Source organism: Capra hircus, chromosome 6 (genome assembly GCF_001704415.2).
Source record: "Capra hircus breed San Clemente chromosome 6, ASM170441v1, whole genome shotgun sequence".
NCBI classification, from domain to species: domain Eukaryota; kingdom Metazoa; phylum Chordata; class Mammalia; order Artiodactyla; family Bovidae; genus Capra; species Capra hircus.
In genome coordinates, this window is record NC_030813.1 from 11,111,313 (window position 1) to 11,134,401 (window position 23,089).

A 23,089-nucleotide genomic window follows, 5' to 3' on the forward strand; every position below is an offset into this window, starting at 1 on the left:
TTTCTAGACAGCATATTAAAAGGCAAATACATGATTTTACCGACGAAAGTCCATCTCAAGAAAGCTGTGATTTTTTCAATAGTCATGTATGGATGCTAGTGTTGGATCATAAGGAAGGCTGAGTGCTAAAGAATTGATGCTGTTGAACTGTGTTGTTGGAGAAGACTCTTGAGAGTCCCTTGGACAGCAAGGAGATCAAACCAGTCAATCCTTAAGGAAATCATTCATGAACATTCATTGGAAGGACTGATGCTGAAGCTGAAGCTCCATTACTTTGACACCTGATGTGAAGAGCTTACTCATTGGAAACGACCCTGATGCTGGAAAAGACTGAAGGCAGGAGAAGAGGGGGGCAACAGAGGATGAGATGGTTGGATGGCATCACTGAATTAATGGACATGATGTAGAGGCATCAGTGAGACCATGATAGGTAACATGGGGTCTGGGCACTTACTTGTAAAGTTTACTTGTAGCCTTCATATCTTTTTGAAATCAGTTCCAGCTGTATCATTCCATCATATAATGAATAGCTGCTGGGTATGCTTGAACTTATGACTTGGTTGTTCTGTCACTATTAAACTTATGATAGTGAATTGTGACCACATGATTACTTTGAAAAATCCATGACAAACATAATCTCTTCCAGGGCCCAGTAGCATACCAGGAGCTACTGTTTGAATGATGTGCTACAGAACCTCAAGGGTAAACACTGTGATTCTCCTCTGGGACCTGAACAAAACTCTTTCTGGTGTCCTTTTATACCACAGAGGCCACGGTACCAAGGGTCTGCCACAATGCATGGCCCAATTGGGAGGCCTGCTTAGACTTCAGACTTACCTCTTGCAGGGCTCTTTCTTGTTCTGGGTTCCACTCAAAACCAGCAGGTTTCTGCATCATTCAGTCGGTGACTCGGAGAAGTATTTCCTAGGTCAAAAAAAAAAAAAAGTGTCCAAAACCCAAAGAAGCCTATCGAGCTTTGTGCTTCTATCTTAGTGAAAGTGAAAGTGTTATTCACTCAGTTGTGTCCAACTCTTTGAGACCCCATGGACTGCAGTCCCCCAAGTTTCTCTGTCCATGGAATTCTGTAGGCAAGAATACTGGAGTGAGCTGCCATTCTCTCCATCAGGGGATCTTCCGAAGCCAGGGATCAAACCCAGGTGTCCTGCATAGCAGGCAGATTCTTTATTGTCTGAGCCACCAGGGAAGCCCCTCTATCTTAGTAGCAGGAACTGCAAAGTACAATACTCGCCTTTTACTTTGGAAGGCATGTCACCACATGCTTCAGGCCACTGGGCCTCTAAAAACCAACCAAGTTGATAGGCTCCTGAAACTTGTCTGGTTTAGTGAAAATATTCTTCAGAGGCACTTGGGTGACATAATATTAGAGCAGATATGGATTAAAAAAATTATTTAAGTACATAAATCTGAACTATAAATGATTATTTATGCCATTTTTAAACTTGAATAATACATGTAAAATTATAATTGTTTTAATGATCAACATATGTTTTTTAGAAAAAATTTTGTGAAAATAATTTTTGAATATATTTATTAATTAGATTACCAATATGATAAAACCATTTTGTCAGTCAATTGATATTTTAAAAGTGGTATCACTATCATTTACCCTTTTTTAAAAGGTCATTTATTTATTTATGGCTGTCCTGGGTCTTTGTCGCTTTGCATGGGCTTTCTCTAATTGTGGCCAGCGGAGGATACTCTTAGAGCAGCGCACAGGCTCTTCATTGCAGTGACATCTCTTGTTGTGGAGCACAGGCTTTAGGGCACACAGGCTTCAGCAGCTGTGGCACATGGGTTTGGTAGTTGCAGCTCGTGAGCTGCAGAGTACAGACTTGGTGGCTGTGGCACATGGGTCACGTGCTCTGCGGCGTGTGCAATCTTCCCAGACTGGGGACTGAACCAGTGTCTCTTGCATTGGCAGGTGGATTCTTATCCACTGAATGACTAGGGAAGTCCTTAGGACTCTTAATTCTCAAGTGCCATGAATTGGATGGTAAATTTGGACCTCTTGACTTGAACAGAATGGAGGCTGGTATGAGAGAGAGTTGAAATGGGGATAAAATTGGATGTGTGGCTATGTTGGGTCATTTCCGTGACACACACACAACTAAATTATTGTTTAGGAGGAAAGTAGGGGCTAGAAATAATGATCTACATGGTATCTGCTTGTGGAATATGGCCAAACTATGCGATTATCTGGATCAGCAGAGAATATAGCATGTAGTGTAAAAAGGGAAGAAAAAGTTGGCCAAGTCCAGAGTTCAAGGATGACTTCCCAGCCCTCTAGAGAAAACAAGTAGGAATAATTAAGGCAGAGCACAGATATCTGAAAACCTGAGTTCAAACCAGGCAGAGACAAGCTAAGGATCAGGTATACAGATGTAAAATGTGAATTCAGAGGTGAGGTGGAATCTCAGAAGTTAGAACACCAAGCCAAGCCTGAGAAGAGACTGGATGCAGAGTTCTAGCCTTGAAGGAAAGGAAGGTGCCATTTTAGAAGGAAACAATTTGAAAATCAGAACCAGAACAAGGTCTAATTCCTAGCTTAAGGGTATCAGGCAAGAATTTGATTCTGTGGTTTGACAATTTTTATGGAACAGAGCCAGGTATTGATTACACGATAAGATTCATTATTCTTCCTTCTTGCAGAATCCATGTGATGATAAAAGACATAAAGACATATGGTCCAGAGAGAAAACTTGTGACCACTTACCAAAATTCCTTGTAATCGGGCCACAAAAAACAGGTAAGACTAACCAACTGGGCAGTTTATGGGTTTTTTTGTGTTTGTTTGTTTTGTCATAAAACACAGTGTCATATAGTATTTGATTAAGTTTTCCTTGTTGAAATATTCAGACAGCCATTCAAGTTCATTATTGAATTTCTCTTCATCCCTATGGATCATCTTTATGTCATGATCCTCAAAGGGACCCTAAAGTTGCTCATTTAATTAATTAAGACTTATGGACTAAATTTTTAAGTATGAATTTTAAAGCTGTTCAACAGACGCATTTTTGACTACTTTGAGCTTATATGTCACAGTTGTGGTATCTGACTTTTAATTTCTACCATTTTTGTGGCTTTGCCTAATTAACTGCTGAATCAAGTTATAAAAGAAAGCTTTAGCTTCATTCAAACTATTCTATACTGCATATCAACCTTGAATTGATTTTTTTCAGAACCACTGTCATTATCACCTTCAAATATTCTACCTGTGTGGTTGGTTTGTTTCTTTGCTTGTTTTCAAATAATCTTTCTGTATACATATGGTTTGGATTTATTTTCTGATGCACCTTAGGCTTATTAGGCAGCTTTTCCCCCTGATATTTTCTCATGTGCTGAAGGACATGCGTATAACAATGCAGTGAAAGAGAGTGACAGTATTTCGCCAATGAGATGACACTTTCAATTAGACTATTTCATACTTTCTTCAGCATGTGACAGCTTTATATACTTTGCTCATGCCCTGATTAATTAAACTTTTTATTAACTTGCTATATTTTGAATTCACAACTCTGACTAGAAGCATTTTCATCAGTGAGTGCACAAACCATAACACAAAACAAACAGTCACGATAAATAAGCCGGGCCCAGATGAAGATATTTGTAATACAAGCAAGTAGATCATTTTAAAGGTTGTGGGCAAAATTTCCAGACTATTAGATATTGGCTGTTGAAATCTTTTCTTCCTCCAGTAATATAAACTGTGTTGCAACAATAAGTTACACGTGTGCAGGGAGAGAAAAAATGCAGCACGTATTTTCATATATATCAATTTTCTTATTGTTCTTGTTATTTAAAATATTCATTAATTTTCCACCAACTCCCTCACAGCTGTTCTCACACTGGAATGACAACTAAAGAAAGCATTTCTATGTTGTAAAATTATGTTGAAATTTTAATTTAAAATCATGTCTTCTATCATTTGTCATTGAATATTACTACTTCTTAGTTCTGCTAGAACACTCCAGGTTAGTAAGTATAAATCTAGTTTTCCTCTTTGCTGGTTGTATTTATAAAGACAATAACTTATACCTTTAGATTTTCATATTTGACCTACCAATGTGGAAATGATAAAGCTTTTAGCTTGTTTGAGCTTTCCCAAGAGGAACAAACAAGTCAAAGAAGTTAGATGATGATTTTTAATCTTCTAAAAAATGAAATCTCCTTAAGGGCATTTATTAAATTTTGCCCTGCCATTTCACCAGGAGCCACAATTCTGGCTTTCTAGGGGCCCTGAGATCTCTTGTTACTTTCTTTATCTACACAGTTCTCTGCAGTCTCTTGATCCAGATCCCCAGCTGCCATTATCGTTCTGCCAGTCCACCCAGGTAGTTCATTCCACGCTCTCCTAGGGTTGGGAAATCCAACAAAGTCTCCTGTGTGCACCACGTTATAAAACGAAATAACCTTTTCCATAAGGGAAGTTTTGATTTATGAGAGCCAGTCATTTCATGGTCCTTCCTGCTACGGCCCTCAATTTCTGCCTTAACCTAGGTTTAACTGTGACACTCATGCCTTCTGTGATGTCATCCACTCAGTGGTTGATGTCAGCCAGTCTGTTCAGCCTAGTGCCTCGTTATCAGGCTTGTCAGGGCAGGACAGTCAACTGGCTGTCTTCCACAATCTTGCACCCCTCTTTCAGCCTTTCAGGAAATACTTACAGTTTTAAGGTACAATCTTAGAAAATGCTTCCTCCTGGAAGCCTTCCCTGACTGCCCAAGTCTAAATTACCCATTTTCTCCTATATTCGAAAAGCACTCTACTCTTCTCTTATCATGGTACCTCCCTCACCTGTTTACTTGACTCAGATCCACAAATACACTTAAAGTCTACTGAGGCCAGCAAATATGTTTTTCTTATCAAAAGTTATCACCAATCATTACTACAGTGACTTGTTCAGAGTTGCACTGGTCGACATCTGTTGAATAGTGTGATTAACTTTAATTGATTTGAACATAGTATTAATTGAGTTTCAGGTATTGTGCTGGATGTCTTTGATACTTTAGCCACTCATCTGACTTCAGCAGGGAAATCTAATCACCCAGTTTCTGAATTTCTCCCCTAGCTATATCAACCTACTTAACTTTGACTATGTACTCAGATTAAACGAAATGTTTAGGTCAATAGAACCATGAAGACTAATATAAGAACACAAATCATTGCCACATGAAATGCACTTAACTGCTTTTTAGGAAATCATTTTGACACTGGAATGATTTGGTCTTGCATATTACTTTTTTGAGCAAAACTTTTGCTAAATATTTGTCTTAGGACTTCCCTGGTGGTCCAGTGGTTACCACTCTGCACTTGCAGTGCAAGGAAGCCTGGATGTAATCCCTTGTTGAGGAAACTAAAATTCCACATGCTATTCCGCATGCCTCCACCCATAATAGTAATAAAGTATTTATCTTGTCTTTTATTGCTGAATAACATTTTGTCTCCTTTTTTTTTTGTAATAGGAACAACAGCACTTTATTTATTTCTTCTTATGCACCCTTCCATCATCAGCAATCTCCCCAGTCCCAAAACATTTGAAGAAGTCCAATTCTTTAATGGAAACAACTACCACAAGGGAATTGACTGGTAAGAAAAATAACAAAAAATAAAGCCCATTATTAGCACATGCTCATTCATAGATGAGCAATTATAGGTGTATGCAGGGCATCTACATAATTACAGAATTAATTTGTTATGTTTAATTCTACCATAGTGAATTAAAAATTAATTTATAATGATGATATGTTTAATCAGTGTTGCCTATAATTTGATTTGGACAGTGCAATAATGATAATATTTTTCTGGTAAATTAATATGACTGAATAAAGAGGATTATGGAATATTTTCATCAGAATTATTCATAAGGATATTTAAAATTCTCCTTAAGCATATTATTATTTCACTGAGTCTAGAGGTTTTTTTTTTGCTAAATACATAATTTGTCTTCACAGCAATGCCTGAGAAAACAAATAAATCAAAAGGTTGTTTTCTTTTATACTCTGTGACTTGTATCTTCATTAAACACATAGATGGTAAATGTTGTATTATAATCTAAGCTGATATTTGTCATGCAAATACCAGAGCATTTATAAAACCATATTAATGCTAGTCACACAAGTGCATAAGAGGAAAATTACTTTGTACTTAATAAGTTATGAAAATTTTAAAATCACAATATTATCCCTAAACTAAAACGGAATAAATCTGATACTATAACTGATGTTCACTCTGGTGTTTTTTTCTAGCCATGTCCCAATTTTCTAAGGAAAATATGGCCCTGATTTCCAAATTCCAAGTATATAAGGCAAATTTCCCCTGAGGTAAACTCCCCTCACTGCATACCTGGCTAGCATGTACTGATAGCTCAGTGAGTAAGGAATCCATCTGCAATGCAGAGACCAAGGAGAAGTGGGTTGGATCCCTGGGTCAAGACAATCCCCTGGAGGAAGGCACGGCAACCCACTCCAGTATTCTTGCCTGAAAAATCCCATGGACAGAGGAGCCTGGTGGGCTCCAGTCCAAAGTGTCACAAAGAGTTGGACACGACTAAACAACTTAACATAGCATGTAATGTTATGTCAACATCACATGTGAATCTGTCCTCATGAAAAGCTCATTCTTTAAAGACGCAGCTAGGATGAGAGAGGGGCCAAGGCAATGGCAGTGAGCAGATTTGAGTTCCCGTTATGAGTATCGACATGTCCACTCTGCACCTAGGATAGCACTGTTTTGTCTTATTTAAAAAGACTAAATGAATTTGGAAATTGCACGCAAGTTACTGAAGGCAGAGCAGCAATTTCCTCTTATCTATGAGCTCAAATGGAATGCGAATTGTTAAGCAGGAATATAGATGAGACTTTTCACCACTTCACATTTGGGAAACATAATAACAAATGTCAAAGAGGAAAATAAGTATCTTATATGAATTCTTAATTGCTCTCATTATTTATTTCTAGAACATTTGAGGGTTAGAGAAGTGGTGAGCTGTAAGGAGGGTTATGCACATAATTAATGCCTTGCACTGAATTAACCTCTGAACATATTGAATCTATAAGCTACACAAGGAAGACTGTTCCGACAGCATATGGAGGGGTGAACCTGCCGAGGCTCCACAGGATCAACTGGCAGGAAATATCTCCTTAATTACTCCAGATAGACTATAATGCGTTCACATTGCTATACACACTACAAATTATGCAGAAGTTAAAAAGGAGGAAAGCAACTATGCCCTAATCTGCCTAGTATTTTATAGCTATTCTGACTTACACATTTTCCTCTTTTGTGCACTTTAATCTCAATTTAAGAATTTAGCATTCAAGTGTGCAAACATAAATTTACTATTTTAAAATATTTACTAGGCAATATGGTGTAATTTGCTGTTTGCCAAGGGTAAACTTAACTTCTTTAGATTTGGCTTTCAATAGCACAGAACATCAACCCAAATCTAAAGAATTTTCCCTCCGTTACTTAGCAACCTACCCATTCCATCTCACTCTTCTGCCTGTCCTAAATAGCCCATTAGAACAGTAATACCTGGGGCTGTTTTCACTTTCAGAGTGTACAGAATAGTCTCTATTTTAACTATTATAACATCAATAATTAAAAATGTATATAAATGGATGTAAAAATGTTTAAATATCACTCAGTCATGTCTGACTCTTTGCGACCCGTGGACTGTAGCCCACCAAGCTCCTCCGTCCATGAGATTCTCCAGGCAAGAATACTGGAGTGGGTTGCCATTTCCTTCTCCAGGGGATCTTCCCGACCCAGGAATCGAACCCAGGTCTCCCACATTGCAGGCAAATGCTTTAACCTCTGCACCACCAGGGAAGCCCTCTCCTATCCATAATATGGTAGGAAACAATTAGACCTCAAATTAATTAATTGTCTTTCTCTGCCTTCAGGTATATGGACTTTTTTCCTACTCCATCCAACATTACAAGTGACTTTCTATTTGAAAAGAGTGCTAATTACTTTCATTCAGAAGAGGCTCCCAAACGAGCTGCATCTCTGGTCCCCAAAGCCAAGATCATCACCATCCTCATTGACCCTTCGGATAGGGCATACTCTTGGTACCAGGTATGAAGCAGAAAAAATATCGTTAAAAGCATTTGGTCATAACTTGAATGTAAGCAATGGTGAATTACTAAAGTCCAGATGTATTCAACAGTCAAATGTTAAAAGAGCTGTACAAACAAGCAAAAACTATGAGAAATAAGATCTAATATCTAATTATATCAATTTGGGCAAGGAATTTCAAGCATAACATAATAGGAAAAAATCAAAACATTAAGAGATTGAACCATGTAAACACATAAAATGTTGGTCTGTCATAATTAACAAACTTAAGTATCCAAGTAGACCATCTTTAGCAATGCACAGTAAAGGGCTTAGTTCCCTTAATTTGTAGGAAAAAAAAAAAACAAAGTTCTGCAAATTGTTAAAAATAAATAAATAGTAGAAAAATGAGCAAATAAACAAAAGACATAGATATATGATTTACAAACACATACACAAATCCAGCTGCACAATTTCTGTGTAAAAATGGTCAACCCAATTATTTATCAACAAAATATAAAATCAAAATGGTACTCATAAATATCATCCTAGCATCCTGTCACCCTTATTCTCTCTGCTGACAAGGGTGTCACAATAAAGATGCTCAAACATTCCAATAGAAGGATATATATGGAGATATTTTTTGAAAACTGATGACAGTTATCAAACAGTTTGTAAAGATAATTTTGTGGTACGATTCCTCTTCTGGGAGCAGCCATAAGAAAACCTCAAAAGGATTAAATATATATATCCTTTTTTATTCATCAGGGTACTAATCATAATAACAATAACAAAAGGAAAAGTAAATATCCAACAATTCCCTGGTGGCTCAGAGGTTAAAGCGTCTGCCTGGAATGTGGTAGACGGGTTCAATCCCTGGGTTGGGAAGATCCCCTGGAGAAGGGAATGGCAACCCATTCCAGTACTCTTGCCTGGAGAATCCCATGGAGGCAGGAGCCTGGTAGGCTACAGTTCGTGGGGTCGCAAAGAGTCAGGCACAACTGAGCGACTTCACCTTACCTTACCTCACCTATAGAATTGTGTCACACCAAAATGGAGTCTTCTTCAGCATTTAATGCTGGTTTAAATCCATAGAATGATAATTAAAACATTGTGTTCATTCTAATATGTGAATAGTAGTTTTAGTCAATCAGTCCTGTCTGACACTTGTGACCCCACAGACTGTAACCTGCCAGGCTCCTCTGTCCATGGGATACTCCAGGCAAGAATAGTGGAGTGGGTTGCCATTCCCTTCTCCAGAGGATCTTCTCAACCCAGGGATCGAACCCAGGTCTCCTGCAATGCAGGCAGATTCTTAACCATCTGAGTTACAGGGAAGTCCTAACAGATATTGATCCAATAAGTATATATCTAATTAGAAATTTTGAAAGCACTGTGAGGAAGCATGGAAGGTGCTATAAGAGCACTCTGGAGAAATAAACTTTAGACTTAAAACTGAAGGACAAGTAGGTATTAACTGAGTGAGGCAGAGGGAGACTGGATGAGAGGGAGACTATGTGTAGTCCACTGGGTACAAAGAACCACAGCATAGCTAAAGAACTAAAAAAAAGGTCCATGTGATTAGAGAGCAAAGCCAAGGAGGAGATCTGCAGGAGATGAGCCTGAGAGGCACATGGGAGCTGGAAGCCAAGTGGGAGACCAAGTGGCCACCTTTCCTTGAGCAATCGAAGTGGGGTGAAAGTGAAAGTCACTCAGCCATGTCCAACTCTTTCCAACCCCATGGACTATACAAGTCCATGGAATTCTCCAGGCCAAAATGCTGGAGTGGATAGCCTTTCCCTTCTCCAGGGGATCTTCCCAAACCAGGGATTGAACCCAGGCCTTTCACATTGCAGGCGGATTCTTTACCAACTGAGGCATGAAGGAAGCCCAAGAATACTGGAGTGGGTAGCCTATCCCTTCTTCAGCAGAATTTCCCAGCCCAAGAATCCAACCGGGGTCTCCTGCATTGCAGGTGGATTCTTTACCAACTGAGCTATCAGGGAAGCCCTGAGTGATCAAAAGCCATTTAAAAGTGTTAAGCCAGTGTGTAACTACCAGAATTTCTTTTAGAAAACATGATACTATCTGATCTTTGAAGAACGGATTGGAGTGGAAGAAATGACCACTCAGAGAAATCAGTTAGAGGCTGTAGCAATAGACCTGCTGAGAAATGGCAGTAACGAGGACAAAAATAGGAAGTAGAAACTAGGTGAGGCATAAAGTATCAAGAAATCTTTAGGGATTAAAATCAATAGAACCTGGTTATAAAACAGTGTCAAGAATAACTCGAATTTCCAGTCTGGGCAACTAGATGGCAACCATATATTCCCATGAAAAAGTACTGAAAAAGGATACAGGCATCGTGTGGGGATGGGGAAGGCTAAAGATGTGACATGGAGATCGGGAGCTTACGGAACCACTGTCGCACCAAAAGCACTAGTAGAGGTTACTGGCGCTCTGGGGAGAGGTCTGAGCAGGAGTCAGAAATTTGCGACTGAGAGGACAAACACCACAAACCATGGTGACATCATCTAAGGAAAATGTTTAGAGGAGAAAAGTATAGAACAGAATGCGGCAGCCGGAGGAGTCGAAGAAAAAGTCCAGTGGTGTCATGACACCAAATACCAGGAAAAGAGCACAACCACAGGAGGGATCAAACAGCTGCTGAGAAATCAGACAATCAGGCAAGATAAGGCCTGAATTATTTTCACTCAGTCCAAAGACAGGGGAAGAAGCAAAACCTTTAACAAACAAGACTCCTAGCACAGCAGTCTGGATGGGTCAAGGAAGGTGTTTTCTGTGGTGGTGATTTGAATGATAATGAGAAACTTTCAAAGGAAGAGGGCTGTTAAAGGCCCCCCAGGGGAAAATGGGAAATCAACCCTGGGAGGATCAGAACTTCCATATCACAAGGGTGAAGTGAAGTGAAGTGAATTGCAGTGAATTGAAAGTCTCTCAGTCGTGTCCAACTCTTTGCGGCCTCATGGACTATACAGTCCATGGAATTCTCCAGGCCAGAATACTGGAGTGGGTAGCCTTTCCCTTCTCCAGGGGATCTTCCCAACCCAGGGATCGGACCCAGGTCTACACTGAAAGCAGGTTCTTTTTTTTTCTTTCTTTTACTTTGTAATATTGCATTGGTTTTGCCATACATCAACATGAATCCTCCACGGGTGTACATGTGTTCCCAATCCTGAACCCCCCTCCCACCTCCCTCCCCGTACCATCCCTCTGGGTCATCCCAGTGCACCAGCCCCAAGCATCCTGTATCCTGCATCGAACCTAGACTGGCGATGCATTTCTTACATGATATTATACATGTTTCAATGCCATTCTCCCAAATCATCCCACCCTCGCCCTCTCCCACAGAGTCCAAAGACTGTTCTATACATCTGTGTCTCTTTTGCTGTCTCGCATACAGGGTTATCGTTACCATCTTTCTAAATTCCATATATATGTGTGAGGTGGATGAAACTGGAGCCAATTATACAGAGTGAAGTAAGCCTGAAGGCAGGTTCTTTACCAACTGAACCACAAGGGCAGGAATCAGCTTGGATGGGAGGCAGCACTCGCTTTATAGAGTCTCACTTTCCTTGTGCTGGGTCCATTCTGGCTGTGCGATGAGTCTATGTGCCCCATTTCAGAAACATATTTTCAAAGCTTTAAATTATATAATATTACAAAGGAAAAAAGTATATAGAAGTATAATTATCAAATCAGTGTATACCAATATATCAGAAATATAATTATCAAATTTGCTACTTTTAAAATAACATCATTAAATGGCAAGATCTAATGTTGGGGATAATGCTACTGTTTGAAGCAATGATGAGCATAAACAACTTTTGATAGAACTGAAAAACCTATAATGTGATATAAAAGAATTGATTGTTGGTGGTAAAATCACAGCTACAATAACTACTAAATTTTATTTAAAAGTTACTAAAAATAAAGAGGCATCTTTTTTTTTTTTTTTAACAGATCCAAGTTCTAAGGTCCTCTGAATTCTATCAGTGGGTTTCTATTAAGAACCCCTGTGCTGAAACTTAAGGGAGGAAAAGTATATAAATGTACATGCTGGTAAATTTGGAGGTCTGGGATAGAGACATTAAAGTGACTATGATTGTCTCTTTTACTTTAGAAAGTTGAGAATGAACTAACCTAGGAAAAAGAGAGGGATAATTTGAGAGGCAGTAGTTTGAGGAGGAAAAAGAGAGGGTGTGAATTCTTCGTACAGGAATGAGATAAACTTGACCAGAGAAATGTAAAATTGCTTACTGCAATGAACACCTAATTAAAGTTGATGCTGTTGAGTGTATGGTGATAACAATCTATATGTACTAAAAACAATGAATATGAAGGTATACATAAATTAATGCCAAAATAAAGAAGATTAAAAGAAAACATTTAATAACATTTTTAAATAACATGTAATTTTTATTTTTCCTTTTTTCTCTTGTCTTTTCAAAATTTCTTCAATAAACATATGTTGCTGAGAATAAATAGCAATGGACAGAAAAATATGGTTCTGCAAACTGAGATTGCAAGAGGTTGGGGACTAAAGTGGAACACTTGTCTTGGGAGCAAAATCCAGAAATTATTAGTAGAGGCCATGAGTCAGTGACTTCCTCAAGATACAAAAATGTGTCTTTCTCACTTTATCAAAATTCATGTTGCAAAGCAAGATAATTTTTTTAATTGTGCCAAAAATACTGAGATAGTAAGCCTTAATGAAACATTTTGAATGTGAATACATGGGGCAAATTATTGCACATTTTCCTGGCAGAAAGCACAATCACTACTCAGAGCAGATTTATATGAATCTTTTTTTTTTCCACATGGATTCAACCATTTTTAAAAAAGAGAAACTATGCCTCTTTTTTCAGGTAAATTCTTTGAACATGCACATTTGAAAGGAATAATTTTTTCTGATAATACTTTTTACTGCTATATTGCTAAGAGTAGGTTTCCCAGACCACTGTACATTTCAAAATAATGCAACCTATTACTTAGCCAGTCCCCTCTCTTCAGTAAGTACCATAAATCTGAAGCTTGACAGGTATAATTCAGACACTCCTACAAATGTCACCTGCCACTATAATTTCTACTCCACATTTTTATAATGGGCCTCACAGAGGACCTGCAGTGCTATTTTTTCCAGTTCTTTTGTGACTTCTGGTCATATTTTTATGCTAATCTTTTTCGTTTCATGAATATAAAAAAAAGTTGATGCTAGACTGGTGTAAGTCAATATAAAGCAGAATAAGTACAATTCCATGTGATCACAGTGTGAAGTAAAAATGTTAGCATTACTTTATTAATAATGCACAGAGTATATTTATATTTATTCAAGTTATGTTGTTTCTACATCTTATATTAAGTAAATATATTATGTAGTCTCTATGTATGTAGCATTTACAGAGAAGGTCAATAAATATACAATTATGAGAGAGGTTCTAAAGTTTTATTTCTACTCATCTACCACTCATTGCTGCTGCTGCTGCTGCTAAGTCACTTCAGTCATGTCTGACTCTGTGCGACCCGACCCCATAGAGGGCAGCCCATCAGGCTCCTCTGTCCCTGGGATTCTCCAGGCAAGAACACTGCAGTGGGTTGCCATTTCCTTCTCCACTACCACTCACTAGTTACTCTTTAACCACCCATCAGTTAATCATCTTTACTTTCTTAGTAGTTTTTAGTTCTGACATATATAGGGCCTCAGCTCAGTTCAGTTCAGTTGCTCAGTCATGTCCGACTATTTGCGACGCCATGAATTGCAGCACGCCAGGCCTCCCTGTCCATCACCAACTCCCAGAGTGTACTCAAAATCACATCCATCAAGTCAGTGATGCCATCCAGCCATCTCATCTTCTGTCGTCCCCTTCTCCTCCTGCCCCCAATCCCTCCCAGCATCAGGGTCTTTTCCAATGAGTCAACACTTCTCATGAGGTGGCCAAAGTACTGGAGTTTCAGCTTTAGCATCATTCCTTCCAAAGAAATCCCAGGGTTGATCTCTTTCAGAATGGACTGGTTGGATCTCCTTGCAGTCCAAGGGACTCTCAAGAGTCTTCTCCAACACCACAGTTCAAAAGCATCAATTCTTCGGCGCTCAGCCTTCTTCAAAGTCCAACTCTCACATCTATACATGACCACTGGGAAAACCATAGCCTTGACTAGACGGACGTTTGTTGGCAAAGTAATGTCTCTGCTTTTGGATATGCTATCTAGGTTGATTATATAGGGCCTGCTGCTGCTGCTGCTGCTAAGTCGCTTCAGTCGTGTCCAACTCTGTGTGACCTCGTAGATGGCAGCCCACCAGGCTCTCCCGTCTCTGGGATTCTCCAGGCAAGAACACTGGAGTGGGTTGCCATTTCCTTCTCCAATGCAGGAAAGTGAAAGTGAAGTTCCTCAGTCGTGTCCAACTCTGTGCCACCCCATGTATTGCAGCCTACCAGGCTCTTCCATCCATGAGATTTTCCAGGCAAGAGTACTGGAGTGGGGTGCCATTTCCTTCTCCAATATAGGGCCTGCTGCTGCTGCTGCTAAGACACTTCAGTCATGTCCAACTCTGTGAGACCCCATAGACGGCAGCCCACCAGGCTACTCTGTCCCTGGGATTCTCCAGGCAAGAACACTGGAGTGGGTTGCCATTTCCTTCCCAATGCATCAAAGTGAAAAGTGAAAAAGAAGTCGATCATTCGTGTCCGACCCTCAGCGACCCCATGGACCGCAGTCTTCTAGGCTCCTCTGTCTATGGGATTTTCCAAGCAAGAGTACTGGAGTTGGGTGCCATTTCCTTCTCCAATGCATGAGTGTGAAAACTGAAAGTGGAGTCGCTCAGTCATGTCAGACTCCTAGCAACCCCATGGACTGCAGCCTACCAGGCTCCTCTGTCCATGGGATTTGCCAGGCAAGAGTACTGGAGTGGGTTGCCATTGCCTTCTCCTACTATTACATAGTTCTATTAGGCTGCAATATACTTCCAAACTTATCCTGTAGTAAATTTTCTTTAAGTTCACTTTGAGATATCTTGCAAAAGCAATTTGTCCATTCCCACACACCTCATTCATCTTTACTCAGATTTACTTTAAAGTTCTTCAGTTTCCACATTTATTTTTTTTCTGCTTATCAAAATCATTCTCGCTACATTTTACCTCAAAAGCTTGAATCATTAAAAAATACCTTCACATTTCATTCAGAACTGATCACTTATTGGTCTGGCTATCACAGCAAAAACTTATACCTTTATCATGCATACGACTTTATCACAATCTGTTGATTTGTTGCTTTCCATGTAAGGTTTTTATTTCTTTGAAGATAGCGTTTTGTCTTACCTATATCTTTTTATCTCTATAATCTATTGCAGTTCTTTGTTCTGGCAAGGATTTTGATAAATGCTTATGACATTATATTGACTTGTGTTGGGCTTTTGAACTTGACCAATGATGGTTGGCTGTGAAAGACTCAGAGGATTTGATACTAAAAAGCAGGCTAGTGAATTCATATTTAAGAATTAGCAGTTAGGTAGAAGCCCTTGGGAGGGAAAAAGCAAAGTGCCTTGGGCAACATCCACATGAATGTGACACCTAAACAAGTGTTATAGATACCTGCCTTCTCTGTACACATGGCACCTGCCACACAGGGATATTGGGGAATTGTCAGACCTTGCCAGAGCGGCTGTAACGAAACAAGAGCACAGTAATGTGGCAGCCAACCCCTGCCAGTTGAAGTCTCTTTTCATCAGGTTTGATTCACCTGGTCCCTGACATCTTTTCACTTCTAATCAGATCCATGGAGAAAATCCTTGTACTCTGTCTCTTGTCTTGCACCTAAATATTTTATATGAGAAGACAGCTACAGGCTTATGTGAATGCCACTTGATATGTATAGAAGGCTTATACACTATAGAAGCCATATGCCAATGCCTAGGTTTCAATACAGCATGTACTTTTCACCTGTTTATCATTCTAAAATCAAGTAATCATTTTTCGTTACCTTTCTGGAATAAAAGACACCCACACTCATCCACACATCAAACACATACAGGCACACATACGTTTGCAGGTATAAAGATTGATTTTACGATTGACTTTCTTGTTAAAGCACCAAAGATCACATGAAGATCCAGCTGCCCTGAGGTTTAATTTCTATGAAGTTATCACAACAGGACATTGGGCCCCATCTGACCTGAAAACTTTGCAGAGGAGATGTCTAATACCTGGCTGGTATGCAGTCCACATAGAAAGATGGCTCACTTACTTTGCTACTTCTCAGGTAATGTCTTGAAATGAATTTCTTCTGTTTATTGTATCATGATAGTGTTGCACTGACAAACAGAAAATATAAATTAACATTGCCACAGACAGCAATTTATCATCAGAGATGATCAGACCGAAGGAAGAAATGTGGATTTTTACATTTCTAAAGGCAGCGGTAGTACTACAATGTTAAGTGACTATGAAACACGTTCTTAGGATCTTGTCCTCACACAGGAGGCTTCATGTGCTTCATAGGCAGTAGCCAATAGCAGAACTGCCAGTTAAATGGAACATCTATTGAACACCGTGTGCAAATACCCGTGCATCACCGATCGCGTGGAACTCTTATGAGAAAAGAAGGTCATGGATTAGACTGTCAAAATAGGAAGTACTGTAAAAGCTCTAAGAACCTGGGATAGAACAGGAAATAAGGATTTGAGGAAAGTGTCCACATCCTTTATCTTCTTCATTCCAGTTCGGCTCACAACCAAAACCTGAGTTTTCTGCCATGGTTTGTAAGGAGAATAGATGGGTAATTTTCATCTGTATGCCCATTATTTCTAAGCCCTTCACTCTAAAATTAACTCATGGGATTTCATAGTTTGGATAATTACCCGATTACAGAACAGATGGAAAATCGTGTTTCTACTGCACTACTGAATCAAGAAAGTGTCAATGTCTATTTCTGATTTACAATCACGTTAGTTAAGGGTTATGAATAATGCCTTTGGCAAACTTTGTTGTTTTATTTGGAAGGACATCAGTATAGTAAATATGCATATGTATGCTAAAGAGTGCGTATTTCCTTTCTATTCACAACTGATCTAATTGATTAACATCCTACCAGGTCAAGGGAGGCAGATCAGTCTACCTAACATAGTTTTGTTCTTCATAGAGTGACTATTTTTGACTCTACAGTTGCTAATTATTGATGGACAGCAGCTAAGATCTGACCCAGCTACTGTGATGGATGAAGTCCAGAAGTTTCTGGGAGTTACACTTCATTATAATTACTCTGAAGCGCTAACGTGAGTCTATTCTCATGCTTGATTTCATTTCCATTATTTGCCATCATAAATTATCACTGGTAGGTGTGTATATAGCATCATTAATACTAGCTATGAATTTAAAAAGCAGTCAAAGGAATGTCCTCATTATTCATTAGTACATCCCTTTCGAATACCAGGATATTTTATTGGCATAAGAATATGCCTATAGAACACATTTTAGCCATTTTATATATCACAAATTTCCCTTTTTGTGAGCTCTTTCCCAACACAAGTTTATGTAAATGTCTTACATGCCTACTCTGTGCAGAAAGTGTCCTAGGAATGGAGGTTACAGAGGTGAAACAGATGATCTTTATCCCCAAGTACTTTGCACATTAGAAATAAAATGTTGATGGCCACAGTTAGCCCTATGAAAATGAGTAGTATTTCAGGCAGAACTGGGAAAGGGATACATTCATGTTTTACTCTGTATTTATTACATTGTGTATGACAAAATATAATCATGTATAACATTGCAGTGGCCTATTATTGTACAGTAAACCTCCCAAAACCTACCAGCATGTAACCGTAGCCATTTTATTATGTTCGTGGATCCTGTGGGCTGGGAATTTAGACAGGACATAGCCAAGACAACTTGTCTCTGCTCAAAATACCTGGGACCGTATCTGGGAAGACATGAATATCTAGGTGTGACTTGAATGGCTGGAGACTGGAGTTTTCTGGAGGCTTCTTCACTCACGTCTTTGGCTCTTAGACTGGATGGCTCAAAGCTGAGCTCAATGGGACGAGATCTCTCTGGGTGGCTTTCTTGCAGTGAGCATCCTAAGTCACTTCAGTCACAATCAACTCTTTGGAACCCCATGGACTATAGCCCACCAGGCCCCTCTGTCCATGGGATTCTCCAGGCAAGAATACAGGAGTGGATAGCCATGCCCTCCTCCAGGGGATCTTAGGCCCCCTGGGATCAAATCTGAGTCTCTTAGGTCCCCTGCATTGGCAGGCAGGTTCTTTACCACTCGCACCGCCTGGTAGTGACTGTGTGTTCTGACAGGGAATGTGATGTGGAGGGAACACGGTTCAAGGCCTTCTCTGACCTAGCCTTGCAAGTCACGCAGCATCACTTACACCATATTCTGTTGATTGCAAGCAAGTCACTAGAGCCAGTCCAAATCCACGGCGACGGAAAGGAGCCTCCTCCTCTTGCTGGGGAGGGGCAAGGGCGGAGGTGGGGAAGGGTTATGGTTGCAGTCAGCTTGGGAAATAAAATCATATACTTCGGGTACTTAAAAATGGAACAAAAAAAGGAAAGAGGCAAAATAACAAACAAAAACAAAACCTCCAAGCTGTCAAAATATACATTTAAAAGGTCATGTACTTGACTCCTTCACAAGGCCTGATATAAAGCCTGTTACGTTTTAGACAAAATTTTACAAGCCTGATTATATAATTTCCCAGTTCACACCAGATTAGAATCAGCAATTAGACAGTTAGAAAGGGTAATGGAGGGGCAGGAAAAGCAGTAATAAGATTGGGTTTTTCCTTATCTACTAAAACACACCTAATGAAGTTTTTACCTACATATGGAAATAACAACACACGCATGGGCCCTGTTGATTAAGTAGACAGAGCGTCCTCTAATACACTTGCATGAAGAGTCATTGGTGTCAGTATGGCCTCCCCTTACTCCCTGCAGTAGTCCAGGGAATGGTTTTAGCCTGTTTACTACAAATAGTTCCTTACGGTTCAATAAACCTATAAAATCATACTTTTAAAGAAGAGATTACAAACAAGTACAGAATATATGGTTTTTAATATGTCTCACACATCACAAAAATTAATAACTACAGTGATGTTCAGTGTAATAAAAGAAGTCTTGTGGCAACCAATTCATGTCCTCAAAGTTATCTAACAGTTATTTGAGAAAGCCTTTGCATCTTAATTTCACAATTTCATGCCTGCTAAACCAAACCATAAAACAAGGAATTGATATAACTTAGCAAGAATAAATGCCCTTTGTTAGACTCCATGTTTATAACATTGTCAATGCAATAAATGATACCAGCACAGTAAAATAATGTGGATTCAAGGTTTTAACAACCCTATCTAAAAGAATGACTTTCAATAGTCTGGATGGCTCTCCTTCCTCAGATCATATTAAGCTCTGATTCATAACAACTGTTTGGAGAGTGAGAGAGACGGGAGCCCGTCCTGAGACCTCTGCACACCCGAGAGCAGAGGAGATGCTCTCAGTGTGTATAAATATCTTAACTTGGTTGCCGAAGCTGTATTTTACCTTAATGCAGTTAAACATTCTCATCCTGAGACAGAAGATGCTGTTTAGGGGCACCGTTATGCTGCCTCCCCCATTTCATTTTGCACAGCATGCCAAATTGTTCTTCCTCTTGGGAAATTAATAAAACCAAAAAAGGCCTATGATAGGCAAGACACAGATTGGAAATGTCCAGGTTGGAAATGACTCTGTTTTCCTTTTACCCATGTAACCAGTGATGTATTTAATTTTAATTGATAACATGTACTAGGACAACCTGGACTGTGAGGATCAGGTCTCTAATAATAGATTGGGCAGGGAACTGTGAAGAAAATTTCCCTCTCCCCCTAAATGAGTTCACATATGTGCAGAAGCAAATTGCAGGTGCATTGGTATTATAGGAATGGGCCCAGGGCAACAAAATATTCTGCAACTAATTAACTTTACATCCTAGTCAATTATGCTTCATCCTTCTAAAACATCTGCTGAGCAACAAAAACGCAAACCTTTTCGATGTTTTATGCATGCAGAAATTCCCATAGCAGTAAATCTAAAATTTCCCTTCTTATTTGGTTTATTCTTTCCTTTTTCCTATCTTGTTAGTCCTAAACGAAAATTCTTACATATCTGAGTTTAAACAAACAATTAGATTACACATTCTTTCTTTGGTAACTTTGTGCGGCCAAGGTCGCAAAACAATGTTAGAATTTTTTTTTTTATGAGTATCGAGATCTGAATGATCCAATAGAATTATTCACCTTCAACAAAAGAAATGAAGAGTTGTCTAATGTTCCACTCACCATTTGTATAACTCGTGTCTTATTTTCTCTGGAAAAATATACTGAACTCTATCTTTAGCCTTTTAATTTCATCCTTGAAAAGTGTAAACATCTTGAACTGTTTAAAAAAATTAGTATTTTTTCTTAGAAGCTTTAAAATTCATGTTTGTATTCAAATAAATATGTTTATATTATATTGTCACCTTAATATATACTATTAAATGATTTCAAAGAAATTTGCTAATATATTTTGACAGGGAAATCATATAAATAAAAAAATAAATATTGTAAAGTCCTGTATATATGATTGTAGTTTTGTTGATTCATCCTTGATCTTTTATGGATGAATAGATAAAATATAAAAACCTAATCATTTCATCATAAGAAAAGACTAAATATCCATATGTCCTTTTTCATTACATTAGAAATATTCAAAAATATATAACATATAGTTAATTTCAATTAAATTATCTCAAATTGATTCAATTAATATTCATAGAATTGAATTAAATTAAATCAAAGCATGAGTATATGAAAGTGCATTTCCATTGTACAATTGGTGAGATTCTCTTAAAATTCTGTATATAATTTATAATCATCATATCTTTATTTTCATTTATGTCTTTGATCTTTTGTAGTTTTGATCCCCAAAAGGGCTTTTGGTGTCAACTATTGGAAGGAGGAAAGACCAAATGCCTTGGAAAAAGCAAAGGTCGAAAGTATCCACCCATGGATCCAGAGGTAATATTTTCCTTATCTTTGAAATTCTCTGGTAGTGTTGAGTCCAAGCATGCTTTGCTAGCAGCACAAGAGGCCAATGAATCTGAGCGAGGAGGTGTTGGGATGAGAAGTATGACTTTATTCCGAAAGCTGGCTGACAGAGAAGATGGCAGACTAACATCTCAAAATAGCCATCTTATCTGGGTCTGGATGCCAGGTTCTTTTATGGATCAGAGATAGGACAATGTGAGGAAACAACGTAAAAAGGCCATTAATCTTGCAAACATTTACCAGAATGGCAGGCCTCAGGCAGAGAGATGTGTTAACTTCTTCCTGCCATCTACAGGCAGACAGAGTTCTGAACAAAGGCACTTTAATTTAACAGTCAGGCAGAGGGGCAGGATTCTCTGAGGCAGACCATTAATGTATGATTATGAGGACAAAAGCAATGGAAAACAAGTCAAAGAAACAGTTCCAACATGGAGACAGAATTAATCCTTTCCTGTTACAGTAGAACCCTGTATACACAACTGTTTCAAAATTAGGAGACAATAAATTAGATTCCATTTTCTTGACTTTCTTTGCTATCAATAATTTTATATATTTAGAAGAGAGATAGACCAACAGATAGAGATGATTAGTAGATATTCATGGAAATTGTATGCTGATGGGATGCAATTCAAATATAAATACTGAATAGTAACTTCTTTCCAAATGTGTAAAGGGCTCAAACAAGTAATCTAGTAAACAATGATTTTGTATAAAATGTATAAGTATTATTGTTAAATACTGAATATGTATATCAAGTGCCTATACCATGCATGGTATGGACCTAACAGAAGCAGAAGATATTAAGAAGAGGTGGCAAGAATACACAGAAGAACTGTACAAAAAAGATCTTCATAACCCAGATAATCACGGTGGTGTGATCACTCACCTAGAGCCAGACATCCTGGAATGTGAAGTCAAGTAGGCCTTAGAAAGCATCACTACGAACAAAGCTAGTGGAGGTGATGAAATTCCAGTTGAGCTATTTCAAATCCTGAAAGATGATGCTGTGAAAGTGCTGCACTCAATATGTCAGCAAATCTGGAAAACTCAGCAGTGGCCACAGGACTGGAAAAGGTCAGTTTTCATTCCAATCCCAAAGAAAGACAATGCCAAAGAATGCTCAAACTACCACACAATTGCACTCATCTCACACACTAATACAGTAATGCTCAAAATTCTCCAGCCAGGCTTCAGCAATGCATGAACCGTGAACTTCCTGATGTTCAAGCTGGTTTTAGAAAAGGCAGAGGAACCACAGATCAAATTGTCAACATCCGCTGGATCATGGGAAAAGCAAGAGAGTCCCAGAAAAACACCTATTTCTGCTTTATTGACTATGCCAAAGCCTTTGACTGTGTGGATCACAATCAACTGTGGAAAATTCTTCAAGAGATGGGAATACCAGACCACCTGACCTGCCTCTTGAGAAATCTGTATGCAGGTCAGGAAGCAACAGTTAGAACTGGACATGGAACAACAGACTGGTTCCACATAGGAAAAGGAGTACGTCAAGACTGTATATTATCACCCTGCTTATTTAAATTCTATGCAGAGTACATCATGAGAAACGCTGGACTGGAAGAAGCACAAGTTGGAATCAAGATTGCTGGGAGAAATATCAATAACTTCAGATATGCAGATGACACCACCCTTATGGCAGAAAGTGAAGAGAAACTAAAAAGCTTCTTGATGAAAGTGAAAGAAGAGAGTGGAAAAAGTTGGCTTAAAGCTCAACATTCAGAAAACTAGGATCATGGCATCCAGTCCCATCACTTCACGGGAAATAAATGGGGAAACAGTGGAAACTTTATTTTGGGGGGCTCCAAAATCACTGCAGATGGTGATTGCAGCCATGAAATTAAAAGACACTTACTTCTTGGAAGGAAAGTTATGACCAATCTAGATAGCGTATTCAAAAGC

The 23,089-nt window shown here is 38.8% G+C and overlaps 1 protein-coding gene across 2 annotated transcripts in view; it reads left to right on the forward strand.

Moving 5' to 3' along the window:
- The window catches only part of LOC102174373 (N-deacetylase and N-sulfotransferase 4), a 327,386-nt gene that overhangs the window by 300,083 nt on the left and 4,214 nt on the right, over positions 1-23,089 (forward strand). Inside the window, exons 8-13 of one of the 2 annotated variants that reach the window (XM_005681282.3) lie at positions 2,671-2,767; positions 5,484-5,607; positions 7,926-8,100; positions 16,186-16,356; positions 17,259-17,368; positions 21,037-21,139. In XM_005681282.3, the coding sequence (XP_005681339.2) occupies positions 2,671-2,767; positions 5,484-5,607; positions 7,926-8,100; positions 16,186-16,356; positions 17,259-17,368; positions 21,037-21,139 (780 nt within the window). The remainder of the gene's footprint in view (positions 1-2,670; positions 2,768-5,483; positions 5,608-7,925; positions 8,101-16,185; positions 16,357-17,258; positions 17,369-21,036; positions 21,140-23,089) is intronic. The other variant, XM_018049933.1, reaches the window with a different exon arrangement.